The following is a 22,445-nucleotide window of genomic DNA, read 5'->3' as shown; positions in this document are numbered from 1 at the left end:
GGTCACTGGGCACTTGGAACAGCAGTAATGAAAGTGCTATTCTGTTAAAGTACAATTGCCATTAAAAAGGCAGATAAAAAACACTCAAAACGTTCATGTCAGTGCCCATCATTTTAGGGTAAATCATTACAGAAAAAAAACTCAAACAACAAGCCACCAAACAGAAAAGAAACACAGTAACAGCGTTCCTTTCACATAGAATGACTATTGTCAGAAAAGACCATTAACATTGAGCCCAACCATTAACCGAGCATTGCCAAGTCTACCACCAAACCATGTCCCTAAGCATCACATTACAGCTTTTCCGAACGCTTGCAGGGACAGCGATTCCACCACTTCCCCGGGCAGCCTGTTCCAACGCTTCACCCTTTCCGTGAAGAAATTTTCCCTGATTTCCCATCTAAACCTCCGCTGGCACAACTAGAGGCCGTTTCCTGGCCATTTCCACTCATCCTACCATTAGTCACTAGGGAGAAGAGGCCTGTCCCTAGCTGGCTACGAGCTCCTTCCAGGGAGTTGTGGAGAGCGAGCAGGAACCCCCGAGCCTGCTCTTCCCCAGGCTGAACAACCCCAGCTCCCTCAGCCGCTCATGTGCCCTGCGCTCCCGACCCTTCTAAAAATCCCTCCTCGCCCGTATCACCCGTATGCGGGCACGGAGGAGAGCCTTTTCCAGCACAACGCTATTAGCAATAATATTATTTGTAGAAAAAAAGCGTTTAGAACAAAGCCTTCCCGACCCCACCTGGCGGCAGGCCCCGAGCCGCAGGAGCAGGCCCGGCTCTCCCGCCCCGCGCTGCCCTCACTTCTTCCCTTGCCCGCCATGGCGCCCGCAGCTTCCAGGCAGCCGCCGGTCGCGGGCTTTGTTCGTCTCTGCCTGCGCCGCCTCCGCCCCTTCCTTCCTCTTTCCTTCCCTCCGCTCCCCTCCCTCCCCCCTTCCCTCCCTCCCCCTGGCCGGCCCGAGCGCCCGGAGAGGCCCTCGGGGCGGGGGAACGAGCGGGCCCCGCGTCCCTCCTCCCCGTCCGAGCGAGTGCCGGGGGTCCCCGCAGCGCCCGCCGGCCCCGAGTGCTGCGGGTGAGCGGCGGGGGAGGCGCCATGGCCGAGCGGGCGCGGGCGGCGCTCTCCGAGGCGGGCTGGTAAGTGGGGCCGAGCTCGGCCGCGCCGCCGCCTCCGCCTCCGGGGTGACTCCGAGCGGCGGGGCGGGGTGGGCAGTGCTCCGTGCTTGAGGCGTGCGGCGGCGGAGGGGCGTCCCCGCCCGAGCTCCGCTCGGAGCCCGTCGGCCGCGGGCAGGGGGCTGTGCCGCCCCCCGGTGCGCTCGGGGCCTGGCGCTGGCTCGCCCTGGGGAGCAGCTCCCGGCCCGTCCCGGTGGTCCTGCGGGGAGTGTCGGCACCCTCACCCTGGGGCCACCCCCGAGCCCCATCGGGATCGGCGATGGCCTCTCTCCTTCCCTCCTGCCCGCCTGCCCCGGGCCGGCCTCGCCTGCAGGCCTGGCGCCTGCCCGTACTGCTGGGCTTGTTAATTACACTGTGCGCCTCTTCAGAAGGGAAGGCAAGGCGGAAAAAGTGTGGTTAGGGTAGGGTAAATGAGGCACACATGAGGCTTCGACTCGGGCCCTTGTGTTTTCTAGTTAGTCCTAGTCGCTGGGCACACAATATCCATTTTGAAACAGCGTGTTTCAACGAGTTGCACTTTTCAAATACCTGCTGCAAGTGCTCATTTACTAGTCTAGAGGTGGGTTTGCACTGTAGGAAGTTTTTGTTTTGGTTTGTGTTTTTTATTTTTTGTTTGTTTGGTTGTTTTGTTTTTACTGGTTGAAGTAATTAACTTATTCGTCAACACTGACTTTTCTTTAACTAGTTGGAAGTCTTTCACCAAACTTAAAGTTAAGTGCCAACTGCTAAAGCACAGAGAAAATACTTAAGATGTAATTGAGAAAACCTGCTCAAATTACGCAAAGCAAAGTTATTTCCAAAGGTGTTTTGGGGATATTTCTGTTTTACTTTTTAAGTTAGTGGTCATCCTGGATTGTGGTTTCATGTATATCTAAGATAGAAAGTATTAAAGTGGGTGTCATGTGATTTAGAATAAAACAGGATAATTCACTTGAAAGTGATCTACAACAATCATCTAGTCCAATTGCTTGACCACCCGAGGCCTGACCAGATCTTGGTGTGTTACTAAGGGCACTGGCCAAATGCCTCTTAAACGTTTGACTGGCTTGGGGCATTGACTATCTCTCTAGGAAGCCCCTTCCAGTGTTTGACCATGCCCTCGGTAATGAAATGCTTCCTCATGTCCAGTTTGAACACTCCCTGACACAACTTTGAGCCATCCCTGTCCGTCCTGTCACTGGACCCAGGTAAAAGAGATCAGCACTTCCCTGTCCACTTCCCCCCCTCAAGAGGCTGTAGTGAGCAATGAGGTTGCCCCTCAGCCTCCTCTTCTCCAATCTAGACAAGCCAAAGTCCTCAGCTGCTCCTCACAGGACATGCCATCAGCTTTCTTGCCCTCGTCTGGACTTATTTAAGGACCTCCACATAGTTTTCTAATTGTGTGCACAGTAGTCCCGGTAAGGGCATGCTAGCACTGAATACAGAGGGATAATCATCTCTTTTAACCAGCTGTGTTTGTTAGCCCAGCTTGTGCAGTGCTACTTTGTGGTAATAGTAACCACGTAGAGTAATCAGGTGTCTTTAGGGCTGCTCCTTGGATAAGTGTATCAAGCTTCAAAAATGCTGGTCTAAGTGCTTCTAGAGTGCACAATCCCGTGGCTTCTGGCTATCTCTGAATTGAAATGATAACTCTTTGCTACTTTTTATAACATTAGTTTGTTTAACAGCAATTTTGGACTATGACTTGAAACTTGCTGCTTTCCTCTTCTGCACTTAATCCTGTCTGAAAATACAAAACTTTTCCATAAAAGTGGTTTTATTTTCATAGTTCGCTTTTCTTGCTTTCTATTGCCTGTTCAAAATTTTAGCACAGTTTTCAACTTAGTTGTTTTACTGCCTTTTCAGCTGAACGAGTGCCACTGGTAAATGGCTTTCAGGTTTTGGCAGTACAAATATGAGGTACCTCTGAAACAATCTGTTCCTTTGCAGTGTTTTCTGCCCTCCTTGGGGGTGTAGACTCTTGAATGGCTGTAAACGCTTGTTATTCTTGCAGTCCTGTAGGGTGGGAGCCAGAGGCTGAAAGTTGATCAGGCAAGTAATGGTCTGATTATCAGGTCCACTGGAATTATGCCTTGACTTAGTTGCATTGGGAAGGGTAGTATGAAAGAGTGAGAAATTATTGCATGTGCTTTTGAGGAATGTGAGGTGGAGTGGAAAATGAAATAATGATTCGGAACTCTTGTTTAGCTGTGTTCATGCACTTAAAAAAGGATAGTAACCTAAACATCCATGCTTCTAACTGCTTTGCTGTTGCTTTTACGCTTATGACTTTTCTCATATTATTAGTTCTTTGAGTTATTTAACACATCTGAGTGAGCCTTCAGGGGTGTTTAATGTAGTATATGTCTGACTACACTGGTGATTAAATAATGTTTTGTACCAAATTGGTTGTTACTGTTGCTGTCACCTGATGTCAGAATGATAAGTTTTCCAGTACAAAACCAGAAGTGAGTTTATATGTTAAAATCTGTTCCCACTTAAACTGCAGAAGCACCACATGGCATGTCAAGTAAAGAAAAAGTTTGACTTGCTTAGTTGAAAATCTGTTAGCTTGTAAAATACTGCCTGTACTGCTGGCTTTTACAATGTTTCTTAGTTTCTGCAACTAGTGTTTACATTTTATGATTCTGAATTAAAAATATTTTTCAAGTAAACCAGTAATTAACAGTGTAATTAATGCAGAACAGTAGTTATATATATATTCCCCTCCCCCAACTAGGCATTGTCAGAGTAATCTGTTATAAAATTATCTGGAAATTAGTAATGTTTGCCTTCAGTATATCAATTACATTTTTGTCAGCTTCTGAAAGGGAAAGTAGCCTTACCTAGTAAATGTAACAGTGGTCGGTAAAGCTGAGAGACCTTTATTTTTTTTCCTCTTTTGATGATAGCATTGTTTTATGAAAATGAGTAAAAGGCCCCTGTAGTTTGTATGCAGAATTGTAGTTTTTTCTGAAGACAGATCCCTGCAGCTGTAATTGAAAGCCTGCATTTTTTGATGCTAGTTCTTTTCGTTATTCACTACACTGTTCCTTGCAATGAGATATTGGCCCCAGCTAGGGGAGAGATAAGGTGTTTGTATTAAATGTCAGTGACAAGATTCTGTCTTGGAACAGAAGTTCTGTATTAACTTTTTATTTAATTTTCAAACATGAGGAAGATGGCCAAATGGCAGAATTGCCTTTTTGTATTGTTACAGTTACATTCATGAATTTTGGAACCAGTTTTCCAGTGTTCCCATTAAAATATGGATCTTAATGGAGCATGAGTTAGTGAATCTAGTTTTACTACTAGAAGTTAAGTCCAGAAGGACTGCAGAATACATGCTCTTATCAATGAGTTGCAAAGCACTTCTCACTGGATTGCGACAGAATTTTTTGTTTGTTTTGGTTTTGTTTTTTGTTTTGAAAATCTCCTGGGTGGCATTTCACAAGAGACTATGACAAGCCAAGACCTCTTCAGTGTTCCTAGATCTTTGCAGAACTTGGGAATTTATTACATAGGAATGCCAACATATTGTCAAAAATGAACAATATGCCATGGCCTGCAGCAGGTTTAGCTCGTGCTTCACAGATCTTGAGTCTGGTGATTGATCTCGATGGGAAAGCAAGAGGTGCAAACTGGATAACTAAAGGTTTTTTTAGTACAGATAAATGTACTTGTGAGTTACTTGTCAAGTACAGGATTTTTTATTGCAGTGTGTGATGCCATAAAAATTAGTAACTCTATGGGAAAAAAATATAGTGTTGTAAAACCTAATGTATTTTGAAGATTATGTAAACAACGTTGTGACTATGAAAGGTTACTCCCAGAGATGAGTAGGAAATGAAATTGTACTAGTTGTTTGGAAACAAAAGAGTACTGCTTGATAGTCCATAAGAGAACCCTAATATTAATGCCATTGTGGTTGTATGTACTTTTTAAATAAAAAATACAGAGCTGATGTATGACAAACTTTTAAACTGAGTTTTTGGTATTTCAGCAAGTAATGTGCTGCATACTGGGTAACTCTAGGTTTATGATTGGTCTGTTCATGTGCATTCTCCTGTAGGACTAATCATCTGATATGATCCAAGCTCTAAAGCAAAAGTACCTGTATGCCTGGAAACACAGGGATGTGGATGAATCTATCACTAAGAGCACAGCATGCATTTGGCAAAGTAGTCAGTTCCAGAATCCTGCAAGATGATCTGCTTTTCCCTCGTGTTTTATTGCTGTTCCAATAAAACATTCTTGGAAATCCCAGTTGAAATTGGCTCCTGCATATTGAGCAAACCCAGGCAGGATACAAGATTTTCCTTAGACACAAGCATAACACAGTGTTTCACAGGAGAGATACATCTGTTTTGAAATTCTTGACACTTCTTTTGTGATGCACATAATCTTATGAAGTTTGGTTGGTTCCATGAAATCTCAAAATGCCAGTACAAAACAAAATGCCACATCATTGCATTTTTTATTTGTTCAGGTGTATCCCTTACTGACTGATCTTATCGGTTTACATTTCTGCTGGGTCACAAGTAGTGGGTAGTTAGAACATGAATTCTTTGTCATTTTCGTTTTGGAAGAGTGTAAAAAGGTTTGCATTTTGCATTCTGTTAAGGGAAACAACCCCAAGAAGCAAATTCAGATGATTCTTTTTTTTTCCTTCTTTTTAAAGAAGATGCTAGGTGTTTGAAAAATGACTGTTAGTAGTTGGAATTGTTACAGCTTCTAGAAGAAACAAATTTAGGGCTATAATTAACTATTTAAAATATGCAAAGAAGGATAGGTAAAATAAGGAGATGGAAGGAGGTAGGGGACTAACATGTTTGAAGCACCTCAGTTTGCAGAAGAGAAAACTGAAGGGGGTGAACTTGAAGTTTATGTAATCTGCAGGCAGGACATAAAATGAAAGTACTTTTCTTACTCACCAAATCCTACACAATTACTGCTCACTGAATGCTGCAACTCTAGAATTGGACAGCACTTACTCTGTCAGTAGCAGATTGGTTTAAAAGTGGGTAAAATTTTTGACTAAGGACCTCAACCAAAGCTTATTTGCCAAAGACAAATGGTTATCCTGTGGTTTAGTACAGTTGGTTAAAAGATGAGAAACTCGATAGATAAATGATTACTTCATGTTGGAACAACCTACCATTAGCACTAGGTTTCTGCTGGGATTTAGGGGTTTATTAAAAAATATTCTTAAGGAATGACAGTACTGTGACACTGCAGCAGTTTGTTGATCTATGGGGATTGATAAAATCTGAACTAATTAGGTGTTTGGAGCAAATTCTTCTGAAGCCATTGTCCAGTTATTTCACATACAAGTGTAGTTCAGTTCTGATGAATGCTGCATGATGCTCATGCAGGGGAAAATAGTACAAACCTATCTTCACAGTGATGAGCTCTAAATTTGCTTCTGCTACTTACTCAGGAAGGGCAGCGGTCAGACAGCTGTTGGGAATTGTTCACAAAGAATTAAATCATTGTTAGGTCATTATGTTTATCAGTGGTGTGTCCAAATCATTAACGGTGTGCATTAATGTAATCATCCCAGCACAGCAAGGTTTTCATAGACAGTGAAAAAGTGGATGAGAGATGTGGAAGATACTCTGTGCTGGGAAGATGAAGATCTTTATTCTGAAAAACAGAATAGGGAGAGAGATGATAGAGATCTATAAAATCCATAGATCACACATAAATGATGAATAGAAAGCAAGAGTAGCTTTTTTCCTTAGGACAAGAATTAGGCCACATGGTGAATTAAACTTGCTACCTGGTGAAAATTAAAGTAGCTTGTCAAGTAATGTGTAATTAAATTGTGGAACTTATTTGCCACATGATGTTGTGGAGCAGAAAAAATATAAGTGAGTTAAAACTGTAATTAGGCAAAGCTAGGTAGGGATAGATGCGCTGAATACTGAACTCAACAATGAAGTTGGGCGAGCAGCTCTGAAATGGCTGATAGCTAGGAATTATTCCAGACATGTATGTGTAGATAGTTGCTGTGGTTTGCATTCTTGACCTGGATCATCTGCCTCTGGCCACCCTTGACAAAAATACAACTGTGTTAGACAGACCTACACTGCATAAGTTAAAACACCATTTATGTTCTTATTTTTATATTGTTAGGTAAGTGTCTTCACACTGTAGTTCTGCTGAAGAAAGGATTTTCTCCTCTTGATTGGAGATGAGGGAAGAAGGAGAGAGGATTTGGAAAGAAATGAACCAGATTGTTGAAAACAGGATAGAGAGAAAAGGTGAAGCAAGTGTGGCAGTGTATGCACTCCATCTCAGCAGTGAGCTCCACTGCCTTGCTGCAGCTCACTCTCCTGGTTTTTATTAGTTGCTGGGAGAGACTCTCCCTGCATCTTTTTATGTGAGATCTCATATCGATTTATGCATTGTCTTTGGGGACACAGTCTTCACCTGCTGGTTTCTCTGCTAGGAAGCTAAAGCACTAATATAAGATGTCCTTGATTTATAGAATTGTTGCAACTTAGAGTGAAGTTGTTGGTACTGTGAAACCTTTACTCAACAAAAGAAAAAGAAAAGGAGGAAAGAAAAAAGCTTACTCTACTTCCAACACATCTAATGTTAAAAGTCTTTTAAATTGCTGCAGACCTTTTTTTAACACCCACCTTTTCAGTGGCCTTACTTTTCTTGGTGTAGTGTGTCTCAGATTGATTCTTTCCAATCGAAGAGTTCTCTAGGAGTGTGTAGGTTTTCCATAGCTAGTCTCCTTTTTGGAGTCCTTTGAATTTTGAATGCATTGAGTCTTGTTTCAGCAGTTACTTAGCCTTGTAATTCTTAGGCTTTGCCTTCTTTATGGGACAAATGTTATGTAACGGGTTTGACTCAGTGACATACTAGGTTCCACCTTTCCACCTCTTTTTGTGGTGGTGCTCTTTGAAGAACTCATATCAAACACTGCACGTTATCTCCTGTCTGCCAAGTTTCATAAGACTTCCTATCAATTTGTCTGTTGTTAAACTAATTGATATCATCACACAAGCAAAGGTGATGGGGTGGAGCTTGTTACACAATTGAGATTTACTGTTCTGGGCTGATTTACCTCTTTCCTCAGAGAAATTTTGTTTCTCAGTGTAGTATAAGCAAAGCATGAAACAAATGGGATTTTGGTAGGGATTTGAGGGAAGGATAAAATAGCAGCATTCTTGATTATTATTTGCCTTTTCCAGCAAACTCAAATGAACTTCCCAATGGAAGGGTGAATTAATAAAAGCAGCACTGTGTTTAAGAAGTTTGTATTTTTCTGGAGGTCAGTATCATACAATTTGAGCAAAAGCAGTTCCTGGTAATTTAAATTATTAGTCAGAAAGCCTGTGTCATCTAGAAGGTGGAAATTTGAGGCATTCGGAGTAGATGTTGCATATAGATGAACCACGTCTCAGGAGAAAGACCTTTGCAAAGATTTTGCATTCTGAAATCATGTTATAAGACTCTTGAGATAGATGCTTTTTTCTCTCTTCAATTTCTGTGTGCTCACACTCCCCAGACCCCGAGTACTTGAGCACCAAGCTGGTGGGAGGGTAGCTGGTGATTTTGGAGTAGGGTGCTGTTATTCATACTGATAACAAGTGAAAATCATTATGATTTTCTGTGTATATTTCATGTGTTACTGCTGGTTAAAATACAGCTTTATGTAAATAGTACACGTAGGAGTACATAGAAGTAAGAAGCTGTACTGAAGTTTTACTTAGATAGAATTACTCTTGGAAACATTGAATATTAAATATGCTATACACTGGTTATTTTTTCTCTATGATTGTCATAGCAATACAATTAAAATAAATTCAAGGCTGATTCTCCAAGCTGTGCATATTGTTCATGCTTTCAGGAATAATACATTTTCTACTTCTTTAGAGCAAAAGGAGCATATTTAATTCCAATAAGAGTAATTCTAATAGAGCTGACAAGAAGAAGGAAAGGCTCTGGGGGATGAATAGTATGTGAATGTTTCTAATCACTTTTTATGTACTTAATGCAATGCATAGTCATGAAGTGTCAGAGTTTAGGAGGACTGGACGGCTCTCGGAGTGAAGTACAAACTTTGAGCTTCTTTGCACATTTAAAGAAAAAGAGAGTGGATTAAATAATCTTTATACCACTGGGAGGTAATTGAAGCATCATGGGCGATCTTTGTATTGTTGTTTTGCACCCTTCACTTTGGGAAATGAAGCCCAGGGTTTGGAAATGGGAGTGATGGCATTGACTGACAGCAAGCAAAGACTTACTGGAGAACTGATTACTGAACTTGCTTCTTTGTGAGGGAGCACTGTCTGGGGACTGTGGTCAAGACTGCCTTTTTCTTTCCTGTTGTTTGTCTCCTAGTGCTCCAGGAACACCTCAAGCTTCTAGTGCTGTGTCATATCTGAAAAAAAGCTGTTGAGGAAAGCCAGAGGAGAAAAAGCCATGTGTGTTCAGACAGCTTCAAGATACTCTCAGTGGCATGGCAGCTGTGTCTTTGGCACGGCCCCAGCCTTAGAATATTTTTGTTCAATGTTATGCTTTAGGGTGGCTGCCAGCATTTTCTTGGGAAAATGTGAGTGAGAAAGAGTGTTCACAGCTTGTATCTGAGGAAAAAAAAAAAGAATTTTGTTTCATGAACAAAGAAAACCCTCCACAGTGTTGTGACTTTTGTATGTCAAATTGCTGTGGCCTGTTGGCCTGTTATGAATCATGGAGTAGTAAATCTCAAGGAGCAGAAAACTTGCAAGAGCTCTTGTCCAGCAGTCTCTGACTGCAGGGGCTTTTTCTAGCATCTGCTGTTTTACAGCAGTGCTGCTTGCTGGAAGCTTATCTTATCAAAGTTTGGAGTTAGTGAGGTTATCTTGGGCACATCTCTGTGTGTTACCTGGAAAAGCATGACATTTTTGCATTGAAGCTATTACTGATAGATAAGTGTGCCTGTGGTATCACTAAATCTCTTCTATTAAGTAGTTGTTAGAGACTCAAGTTCGCTTGTTTTTTCCAGTCTGCTGAAGTTTCACTGTGTTATATTATTTTACTGTTGTAAAACACAATATGTTGTGATCTCAGTGTTTAAATACTTACAGATGTAAATCAGGAAACAGCATTAAAACACAGGCTAGAAGTGTACATTATCCAGTACCCTTACCAAGGGCTTTGCTAATATTACTCTCCTATTTAATGAGGATAGGAAATCACTTAGCTCTGATATTGATGGCAGTGTACTGAATGGGTAAAATATGTCTTTCAACAGCTGGATCATCTTGTTTCATGGTATTGCTTGTTAGAAAGATAGAAATGGAAATTGCTATTTATTATGGGAGCACATTTCCACTTATTTTGGTTGATGTTGCCATAATTACTGTTAGGCTCATTGTACAGTGGGATTGCAGGAGACTTTAAAAGGCATCAGGGCAGTTAAGTTTACCCAGAGCTTCCAAATACATAGTTTTGTAACTGTGATACTGTGTCAAAGACAGTTCTACATACAAAGCAGAAGTGAACTTTAAACTACTTTTCAGAATTGTAATGCTAATGAACATTACATTTTTTAACTTCTTAGCACACCTTCTGTTATATAGTTGAAAGTACTAGCAAGTGTGAAGTTTTCCATTTAACTGTTATTTGGAGAAGAGCATGAAGGGGAAAACATCAGTAAAGGAGCTGAAGAAAAGATGGGTGATTTTCAAGGGTCTGATTCTGACTGTGCAGAGTAGTGATTTCTGAATGAGGCACACTTTGTGTTGAAGTAATGAGCTGCTAAGGAATGCTGAGAGGATCCTTATGTAAAAATATGATCCATCAAGCTGCTTTTCATTGAAAACAGAATGTATTATGAGCACGGTCATGATTCTCAGTTTCAAAAACTTACTGAAAGTTGTGTTTTTCAATTCAGATGTAAGGTACAATACACAGTCATCTGTGTAGTACGCAGGTAGGTATTGATAGATTAGAGTTGTGGTTCAGCTCATGTAAGACACGTGAAGTTTCTTACACTTAACCAGCCTGAAGTTCTTAAAAAAGTTTGGCAAATACTTTCCAAAAACCTCTGCAACTTTTCACTTGAGTGCTGTCTACAATTTTTGATACAAAAGAATATCAGATTTGTTTGTTTGTAACTATGAAAATCAGAGTAAGTGAAGAAGTGGATGCATCATTGTTTATACTTAATATTTTAAGGTAAAAATGTTTGGGTTTGTTTAATAGTTAAATTATTCTCAAATATGTAGCATAAAATTATTTCAATCAATTTTTGTGTTATGAAATAGTAAGTAACAGTTTTTGGTAATTCTTTCTTAATGGCCAAAGAAATCACTGAGTTTGGTGTGAAAAATTTCGTGCATACATTTCAGAATTTTATTTTGAAGAATTATCTAAAATGGAGGGAATTGTTATGGAATATGCAAATGAGGAAACAAGAATTTGAAGGTGTTTTTATACTCAAGGTGTTCAGTTTTGTTAATACACCGAGTTTTCAGCCTTGATCAGATAACTATTGCAGAAATTTGCAACTGATGCTCATTTATGATTTTGGGTGCTTAGGCAAAAACGTTCTCTATTCATGGTTTTGAGATGGAAAAGATTTCTTTGGAGAATGCTGTTGAAGGTATGTGTGTAATTTTCTCTAGGGTTGGGAATGGGGAAGAGAAGGAAGGAGAATGTCTTTCTGAACACTTCAGTAGTCCCTGATCTGTTTTCTAAGTTTACATTTTAATTCCTAACTAAACCATGTCACCATATGATAATAACATGATGAAATAGAAAAAGCTTAATTTAGTCTAGAAGAGTAATTGCTGTTATGCTTTAGCTTTGGTCGTATTTTCTTCATGCTGTTGCACTACAGATGAATTCAGTGCTTCGTAACTGTGTAAGTCTACTCTTAAATGTCTTGAAGTATCTTTTTCTGTTCAGAATAACTACTGTGGGCCAATGTTTTTTGATGCTTAAATTAATAACATAATTTTAATCTTTTAATATAAGTAATAACTGATTCGACCTTCCTCCTAACCCCCCCCTCCAGCCCCTCCCTCCAGCTTACTGACAGAAAAGAAAGTAATTTTCTGTCAGATGAAACATTTTTGTGACTAACTTGGGAAGGAAAGGAAGTGAGAGTTTGAATTAGAGGATCATTCAAAAAAAGCAGGGAGGATAAAGACCGTATGTTGTTCTCTGGTTACACATCATCTGGCTGGGAGGTTAGATGAATCTCTTGAGTGTTAGAGCCCTTAATTTAAATCCTTTCTCTTCCTGAGCCTGCAGTGCCAAAATACTAAATTGAAAGTATTAATTAAACCAAAGAATATGAAAATAAATCTTAATAGTGAGCCACTTCAGCACCTGATTTTTACCTGTTACTTCAAAGAACATTTAAGTACGTAGTATGAAAGGGAACATCAATTGATGTCTTTCCATGGCAGATTTTTTTTACACTTTATTTATATCAGTAGTAGTGAAGGGCAATGCAGATTTTCTCTTGTGCAAAGTGGTCTTTCAATTTTTACTAACTTTGAAAAAAAAATTCTCTATCAGAAATTTCTCTATACTCTGCAGGTAAAATTACAAGAATTTTAATGAAAGAGTACTACCAGTTAGGAAAAGTATACTCCTGGTTGCGTGTTTAAACTGTACTTATGGATGCTTAACTTGGTTTTGCAGTAGTTTGGATGATCACCTTCATGTATTTTACAGACCTGTACTTAAATTTAGGATGAGAATACTGTTGGTAACACGCTGATGTTTTAGTTGTTGTCAAGCAGTGTTTGTATTTTCAAGGACTTTTCACCTTCTCACTCCACCCCACCAGCAAGGAGGCTGGTGGTCACAAGGAGTTGGGATGGGACACAGCTGGGACAGCTGACCCCAGTTGTCCCAAGAGATATTCCATACCATATGGCATGATGGTCAGAGTATATAGTAGGGGCAAAGCTGTCTGGGGCTGCTCCTTGGGCACTGGCTGGGCCTTGGCTACGAGTGGTGAGCAATCGCATTGTGCATCACTTGTTTTGTACATACTAATTCATGATGATAATAAATTTTATTATTTGCTTTTCTTTTTGTGTCCTATTAATCAATCTTTATCTCAGCCCAGAAATTTTACTTTTTTTTTTTTCCCCAGCTCTTTTCCCCATTCCACTGGGGGTAATTGAATGAGTGAGTGGCTCTGCGGTGTTCAGCTGCCTGCTGGTTAAACCATGACAGTCCTTTTTTGGCACCCAGAATGGGACATAAAGGTTTGAAACAGTGGAAGATCTGACTAGAGCATGTTAAAACAAATTTATTGTAGCTGTAGAGTCATAGAACGGCTTGGGTTGGAAGGGACCTTAATGATTGCCCAGTTCCATCCAGCCCCCTTGCTATGGGCAGGGACACATTCCACTAGACTGGATTGCTCAAAACTGCGTCCAGCTTGGCTTTGAGCACTTCTACTGCTTCTCTTGTCAATCTGTTCCACTGCCTCCCCACAGTAAAAAATTTTTTCTAATATTTCATCCTCATGTACTCTCTTTTAGTTTACAGTATTGATTTGTGTGTTCAGAGTTGTTTTGTCTATCGACAAGACTTGCTTTAAATGTGTACGTATATACATGTATATGCTGTTTAAGTAACCGTACTTGTTGTATATGTTCCGTGTTGCGCTGTTCATCATCTCTGGGGGCTGGGTTGAGGTTTTCATTGTGTTGAACTTGTAGCGCTGGCTCACGGTAACATTGCTATTAGAGACTGCTGTGTGCTCAGCACTCTGGCATCTCCGAGCTTCGGGAGCCATCTACGGGAACCTGGAATAATTGCACGGTGCGCCTTTTCTCAGACCGTCTTGGCTGCGGGGCAGATGCTTCCTCCATCTTCCCCGTCTCCTCTAGGCTAATTGCAGTAGCGCTGGAGAACTTTCAGTATCCTCGGCGTATTCAAACCAGCATGTTTCTACTGCTATGTCTGCTGAATGCGTTTCAGGTCTTGTTCAGGGTGAAACAGCTATTTAAGGATATCACACAGAGGTTTGCCCCAGGGCCTGGGTAGTTGTGAGCAGTAGGGTGTGTGGGATAGTACAGCCAAGTGCCTGGTACAGTGGTCACCTCTGAATTTTGCAGTTTTACCCCTGAACAAATGCAGGGAGTGAGCAAGTGGCTGTGTGATGTTTACCTACCGGCTGGATTAAACCACAACACTGATGAACTGCAATTTGGATATAATCATTGGAAGCCCTTTGGAATGCCATATATATGCAGTAGTATTTTTTTAGTTTTAGGAATATATGAATCTCTGTAGCTGTAGCTTTTCAAATTAATTGTAAACAAGTCTTTGTATGTGTTCTTTTACATTGCAAGAGTGCATGCCTTCGTGCTGTGTACTTTTGGGTGGTACTTTGTAAATATGCTATAAATCTAGTTTTAAAGGTCTGTAGAAATGGCTGTTTTAGCACAAAGTGGAATAAAAATAAACAAGACACCTTTGCAGGGTTGAAAATAACTGCTCCGTATCCAGAAAAAATTTCTGTGCTGAGTTAAAATTACACAATAATAGTAATAGGGATGTGTGTGTTTTAAGCATTGATGACCACAGCTGTAAAAGAAATTACTTTCTGCCTGGCATTTCAGTTTTGATGTACTTCATTGTTTCGGTAGTGATTGTCATTTTCATCCTTGTCTTCTGAGCAGATTGTAACTTCTTTTTTTGTTTGTGCCAGTTTTGATATGTAGGAGGGAGGGATGTGCCTTAGGTGTCTTGAAAATGTAAGTTGTTTTGGTTAGAGCACTTGAATCGATTCTATGAGAGCAGTACCCACTACAGCAGCTGTTCTAGGCATCGTTGTGGTGGTGATAAAATTCTGTTTTAAATGTTTCTAATAAAACTGAAGGTATTTGCTTAGCATCTTGCATTTTGAATCAGCAAACACTGGGCATGTTAAGCTTCTATTATTTCTGAAATTAATATGAAGTGTCTTGAAGCAGAAGTAGCCCAGGTCTTTGACACCGGTATGGAAGACATGCTTTAATAACAAAATACCAATTAATAATGTTTCCAAATTTCATTTTGTAGTTTTATGGTTCACTGCTGCTTTTGTGTGGTAATAAAGTAAGATTTTACAGCTTGAATTGAGAAATATTAATAACCTTCTTCATGAGTACAGCTGATAAGCTAAATAAGGTGATTAAAAATGATCAAATTTATACTTGTTCCACTAAAGATAGAGCCTTTTGTTATTTGTGTATAAGAATATTATGTTACATATTCCAGTCTCAACAAGCCAACTTTTAAGTATCCTTGCTGGGAAAAAAAATATAGCAAAGGTTACTTTGAGAAAGTATTTTTGGGAATTAATTCTTATAAAGGTGCCAGGTTTTGCCTATTTTGCTCAATATACAATTAAAAATAAAAAAAAAGAGTTTGCTTGTCCAGATTCTGAAGAGGCTATCCTAGTCCCAGCCCTTGCTCAGAGCAGAGCTAATTCAAGTTAGGTTACCTTGCTGAAGGTCTTGTTCTAGTTGAGCTTTGAATATCTCCAAGGTGGCCTGCTCTAGTGCTTAGCCTCTCTTTGGGAAAATTTTTCTCTCCCTCATGTTCATTTGAGATTTCTCATGTTTCAGCTTGTGTTTCTTGTATTTTTTTCTCGTTTTACTTCACCGTGCTTAGAATTTTCTTTGTTTCCTTAAGCCAAGTGCAGATGGTGGGACAGGGCAACAACTTCCTTCTTTGGTCTGCTGCTCTTTGGGATGAGCAATGATGCTCTCAGTGTCTCCCCCTACGAACATTGGCTGCAGCCCCCAATACATCTCAGTGGCCTGTCTTCAGTTTGTGGGTGTTCTCTCATAATGTGGACCCCTGAAACTGGACACAATATTTTAGACATGGCTTTGTGCTGCAAGCAGAGAAGTAATGACATTTTTTGATTTGCTGACAAGTCTTGCTGTTGCAGCCCAGTATGTCCTTAGGCTTTACCACTGTATGGGGACACTGGTTTGTGTTCAAATTGTTCTACACCATGAACTCACAGGGTTGTTTTCTGTTCAGCTACTTGCCAGCCTCAGTGGGTGGAAGGAGGAGTGTGGCTTGGCTCTTGTTGAGCCTGTGATGTTACTTTTGGCCAAAGAATTGCTATGGTGGTATATCTTGCATTGTCCAGTTTTCACTAGCATGTCATCCTCTATGCTCTCCCCCTCCCCACATTAAAAAAAAAAAAAAAAAAAAAAGAAAATTAACTCTTACTTTTTGATGAAAAGTTGTGCATCTCGTTTCAACTGTATGTTACAAACTGGGGTTATGTTAAAATTTTGACATGCTTATGCCAACACAAGCTATGCTGATGTGTAGGGAAAAAATGTAATGTACTACTTCATTATAGAACATGAATTACATAGAAAGTAAGTACTTTATAAGAACCATTATTAGAATGGCTTTTTTTTGGTCTGGCTGCTACCTAAACTTCTAATTTAATTTCTGAACTGAAGTGTGTGGAGACCAGCATGAAAGATCTCTTCATTTTAAGTGGAAGTGTTATTTTGAGTTGACTTTGCAACAGGTCCAAGAAGCTCAAATCATTCTGTTCATGCACATCTTTCCTTGTTTAGACCTACAGGGGATGGTCTTGTGCTGTCCTTTCTGTGTTGATCAAAGTTTCTGTCCCAGAACTGTCTCTAATCAAGTGTAATAATTTAAGTTTGTAGAGAAGCTTGAGAGTGTGACAAATGTGCAGAGATAATGTCTCAGAATGTTTCCCCAGCTTTTAACTGTTGAGGTTTTTCAGCAATTTCCTCAGCTAGGTGTTTTCTTTCTAGTAAATGTTTGATGAACTTCTTTTCCATGGATCTGTGCAGTTGCTTCTTGAACTTATGTAAAATTTTAGCAGCCGCAGAATAGTGAATAACAACTTCATGTGCTGTACAAAGCACCCTTTTCCTAAGTTTGCTCAATTTCCCACCTGCTAACTTAGAGACAGTGAGTAGCCAATCCCTTTTTTATCTCCTTAATGTCACTTGTAACCATATGGATATGTTAACTACCCTCTTTGGTCTTTTTCATGGTGAAGAAACCTGGTCTTTCTACTTTTCGAAAGAAAGGTGTTCTGTATTTTTGATCTGCTTTGTTGCTATAAAGTAGAGAAGGGCAGATGGGAGAGTTTAGGAAAAGAAGAAGGTGACAAGGAGAAAGGAAGAATAAGGGAGATACATGTTTGATCTCTGTCATTATAGAGGAGAGTACCACATGACTGAGAAAATATGATGTGATGGTGATATGGTATTATTCAACCTCCTACCCCTCAAAAAAAAGTTAATTAACAGCTTATTAAGCTAAATATAGTGCATGGTAAATTACATGAAAGTTTCAAAACTGTAAGTGTATGGCTTTTGCATGGTGCCTTTTAGCCCATCATGGACTTGTGATTTTGGGTAGAAGAGTTATGTGTAAGAGTGGCAATTTGCAGTTACAAGAGGTAGAACTTGGCATGCATGGTCCTGTGAGAATTGGTGACTGGATGTGGGTATGTTCCTATGCAGAATGAAAAAGTTTAGCTTTATCATGCCATCTTTCTCTGTGAAGATGATATACCTGTTTTACTACTTGGCAGATGGAGGGTGTCATCAGTTCCTGTTTCTTAGGGTGGTTATTGCTTGAGATGTCTTATCACTGCTGGTTCTTGCTTGCCTGCCTGCCCCCATCATAGACCTTTTCTACAGGATGCAGGTGTATATTTCACTGTACTTTTTAGCTTAATATTGCTTCCTAAATGTTGTGGCACAGATTTGATTTCATTTCATTATTTCTTAATCAGAATATTAGAGCATAAACTTTAAAACTCATGTATTAAAGAAAGTAAATAGTCCAGTTTTGATTGCTTGGCTCCATTGATGAAATGAAAAACAAGTCGAAAATAAGCTTTTCAGAGCTGTGGAAATCTGAAAGTGTGGTTGTCTTCATGCTCCTAAAACTAAACTAATTACTGTAAACTTTCCCCTTTGACTCCCATGAGGGGGCTGCTGCACTGCCCTTGGTATTCCCCAGCACCTGTGTACTATCATGCCTTCATTTCCTTCATGTGGTCTGTCCTACCCCAGAACACATTTAGTTTCGTCTCACGTCCCTCTGCATTTGGCAAGCACCAGCCTGTGTTATGGCTGGTTTGGAGCTAGGCAAGTGCTTCAATTGACCAGTTGATTGCTGCTGCTGGAGATGGATGACAGCCAAGTTCTGTTTCCTTTTTCTACAATGCAATTGCTAATTTGTATGTCTTGCTTCTACCAGGAGCTGATTTCTGCGAAACTTAGGGGAAACTTAGGTGTCTTTGAGACCTCTGTTTCTTTGTCAGATTTGGCTAAAATTGGCCTGCGTGATTAGAATTCATCTGTGTGACATGGCTGCTGGAGAGACTGCATAATGTATTATCATTGTTTTCTAAGAGTAATTGAACTGCATTTTAAAAACTCCTGGATTTGGTCACTAAAACAAAAATGAAGAAATGACTTCATGTGAAATGGTTTATCTATTTAATCTGTGAAGTGTTTGCTTTTTCCAAGTACTGAATACAAAAGGAGGGAAGAGAAATTTGGCAAAAGTGCCTGTCTCTGCCTTATGCTCGTTAGTTCAGCAGCTGGAGTGTTTCAGTCTAGGTAAAATGGATACCAGCTCAGGCCCTGGGGATTTGAAATGTGTATTCTGCCTCCTGTGCTTTGTGAATCTGTAATATACACCACTGCGAATAGTCATTCTTCTTTGATGCCATTTCCCATTTTATATATAATCAAACTTTCTTCAGAGTTGCCTCAGGATCTCAGGCAAATTACCCCTTAGGCTTAGTGAGTCAGTCTGAGGGTTTATTTGTTGTTTTGGGTTTTTTTTTCTCTTTGGGTGTATTTTAGCATTTAGAGCAAGTTCGACAGAAAGAAGTGACAAAGGCTCAGATACCTAGCAGTGAAATTGTGGAGAGATGGTATGTTTATGCAGTCCTCTTAGATGAATTCTAATTTTTGTGCATAATGTTATTTGTTGTACAATTATCCACTGCAGTTATTCTTTGCTAGAACAACATGCAGCTGTGGTAAAACGTTTTTTAATATCTTCAAGCTTTTAGAAGCAGAAGCTAAGCACTTTATTCAAGATAGGTTGAAAGTGACTGTTTCTTGAAATATTGAGGTAGATAAAATTTCAGCAGGATTTTATCAGAATTTGTCTGAAATAAAAATGGCTGAGAGGGATGATGTTCTTTTACAATTTATTTTACAGAACTTATATGGTTATTGGGAGATAATTATCCTGCGGAACAGGAGAGAATAATTTTTAAGGGGAACTATCTTCATAGCTTCAGCTGAACTTACCTTGATTTATTCAAAATAAGGAAGATGATGGTCCTGAGCATTATTTTAAAAATTTTACTTTTTCCGCACTCTTATGATGAGGCACCATAACTTGTCCTGACACCAAGCTAATTGTATTTTCTTCTCTTTGGAAATCAGAATGCAGGAGTTGGAATTTAACTGGAATCTAACTGCCTGTAAAACCTGTAAGGAAAACAGAACCTGAAGTAGCTGAGCAGGGGTGGGTGTGTATTAATGATGGATGGCAGAATTGCAGGTAATTAGGACTTTCAGGTAATCAGCAGTACACTGAATAGATAACAAGAATGTGGGTCTCCTCTTTCAATGTTTTCACTTGTGCTAATACATTATATCCAGTCACATAACCCTAAAGCAAAACCAGAAGAGCATTTATGAAAAGTAGGTGGTTATCTGACAAAATCACTGTCATACTGGTTACCTGTTCATGACAGTAAAGACATGCCTCATGTTGCTCCATTTTTTCTGCATATCCCTTCTGAATACTGCTGAAAGAACATCGCAGTGCAGAAAACTGAATGGTCTCAGTTGAAGTAATGTTTAAAAAAAATATGAGACAAGTTTACTTATTTTGTCATTTTCTTTTACCTTTGTTCTTCACCTTTATTTCACTTCTGTCACTTTTTTTAATCTGTGTCATTTGTGTTTCTGTGTACCAAAGCTTGCACCTTTCAGTTGTATTAGGAGTTTAAAAAGATGGTTTTGGTCAAGGGAAAGCTGCAGTATGTAAATGCTGCTCATGACTGGAGTTGGGTATCTCAAGCCTTAGTGCCTGTAGAACACCCCTCTATATCCCAAGGCTTGCTCACAAATTATCCCATATCACCTCATGGATAAAATAGGTGGAGCTATGAATACACTTCTAGTTATTGTTATATAAATTTTGATTATGTATTGTCATTTGCCTATAGAAGATAGAGCTGGAGTTGAGTTAATTCAGGTCCATTAAAATTTTCAGAATCAGGACCAGACTGTATGAATTTAATTCATGTAAGAATACTTGGATGTGTACTATTGTACAGTTTATTGTGAGGTGGGACTCTTCACAGTAAATTTTGTGATTGCAGTTGTTAGCACAGAGATCAGCAATTACATCTGCCCGTTAACCAAACTTCAGAGGTGATACAGGTATATGTGCAGTTAGGCAAAATGCATAGCAACAGCTGGCGAAGAACTAGGTGGTGCCTGGTTCAGTAAGAAATCTGTGAGTAAAGTGGGAGTTCTCTGATCAAATTTGTATGGGCAAAGCAACTTCATGAGATCAACACTGTGTGTCATATGGCTATTTGACCAGTCTGCGTGAAAGCCAAATTTTCTGTTGTCAAACCATTAACTTCTCTTAACTTCTCAGTAGTAAACAGAGTCTTGCAAAAGTGTAGGGAGTGACTTGATCTTTCAAAGGGTTATGAGTAATATCAAAGAAAAGGGAGCAAATCATGTTTGTGGAGAGGGATGTGAAAATGCTCTCATGAGAAGCATTTAAAAAAAAAAATTATTTTGAGCAGACAGCGTCCAGATCCTTAAATTGGTAAAAACAAAATAAATAGTTTGCCATAAAGGGTAAGTATAGGCTGAGTGTGCAGCAAGACAGAAGCCCTTACTGAGTTGTTTAGGTAGGCATTCACAGTTTGTCAGTGGAATATAGAGAGTGGCTAGTGGGGTGCCTTGTATTGAATCTCTTAGTGAATTACATCAAAAGTATTTTCTTGTGTTCAGTGTGAATTAAAGAGCTCTGGTGTATGAAAAATACTTCTGAAGCTTTAAGGTCATGAGGAAATTTTGTAGCATGCATATCCAACCAACTTCATGCCATTAATAAATTAATTGAATAGTTTGGGTCAGAAGGGACATTTAAAGGACATCTAGTCCAGCCCCTCTGCGATGGGCAGGGACATCTTCAACTAGGTCAGGCTGCGCAGAGCCTCATTCAACCTGGCCTTGAATATTTCCAGGAGTGGGGCATCCATCAATCTCTCTGAGCAAGCTGTTCCAGTGTTTCCTCATCCTCATTGTAAAAAAAAATTTCTTCCTTGTATTTAGTCATAATTCTACCCTCTTTTAGTTTAAAACCATTACCCCTTGTCATACCACAACAGGCCCTGCTTAACAGCTTGTCCCCATCCTTTTTATAAGCCCCTTTACTTATTGAAAGGCTGCAGTAAGGTTTTTCCTGGAGCCTTCTCGTCTCCATTCTGAACAACCCTAACTCTCTCAGCCTTTCCTCACAGGAGAGGTCTTCCATCCCTCTGATCATTTTTGTGTCCCTCCTCTGGACTTGCTCCAACAGGTCCACATCCTTCCAGTGCTGGGGACCCCAAAGCTGGATGCACCACTCCAGGTAGGCTCTCACCAGAGCAAAGTAGGGGTACACAATCACCTCCTTCAACCTGCTGGTCCTGCTTCATTTGATGCAGCCTGGGATACCATTGGCTTTCTGGGCTATGAGCACATGTTACCAACTTATGTCCAGCTTGTCATCCATGTCCTTCTCAGCAGGGCTGCTTTCAATCCTTTCATCCCCCAGCCTGAGCTGATACTGGGGGTTGCCCTGAGTCAGGTGCAGGACCATCTACTAGGCATTGTTGAACCTCATGAGGTTCCCATGGGCTCATTTCTTGAGCTTGTCCCTCTGGATGGCATCCTGTCCCTCAGGTGTGTCAACTGCACTGCTCAGTTTGGTGTTGCCAGAACAGAAAATTGGCAAACCAGATGCCAAGGTGCTTTGTCTGAGCACACTTAGTGAAGTGCTCTTTGCCTACCTCCCTGTACATGTTACTGAGTACCTCTTTAACAGTTCACTGATGATCTCCTAATTTTTGGACAGTGACTGAGAAAAGACTCTTTTCCATCAGATAGAGAAGGCTAAGAAATGAAAGGGTGGAAATGCAGACTAGGAATGAAAGCAGAGCAATGGAGAAAGCTGGAGTCAGGAATTTCAGAAGTGCAGGTTTTATGTTCACTGCGTATCTCG

At 40.2% G+C, this 22,445-nt stretch overlaps 1 protein-coding gene across 1 annotated transcript in view; it reads left to right on the top strand.

Moving 5' to 3' along the window:
• Nucleotides 1-906: 906 nt before the first annotated feature.
• Nucleotides 907-22,445, top strand: part of TDRD3 (tudor domain containing 3) — a 93,377-nt gene continuing 71,838 nt past the window's right edge. The window contains exon 1 of the mRNA XM_085058756.1: nucleotides 907-1,133. Coding sequence (XP_084914882.1) covers nucleotides 1,093-1,133 — 41 coding nt within the window. The 5' untranslated portion in view covers nucleotides 907-1,092. The remainder of the gene's footprint in view (nucleotides 1,134-22,445) is intronic.

The sequence above is a fragment of the Lichenostomus cassidix genome, chromosome 1, assembly GCF_008360975.1.
Source record: "Lichenostomus cassidix isolate B80296 chromosome 1, HeHo_3.0, whole genome shotgun sequence".
NCBI lineage: Eukaryota > Metazoa > Chordata > Aves > Passeriformes > Meliphagidae > Lichenostomus > Lichenostomus cassidix.
This window is presented reverse-complemented; position numbering and strand designations above follow the sequence as displayed.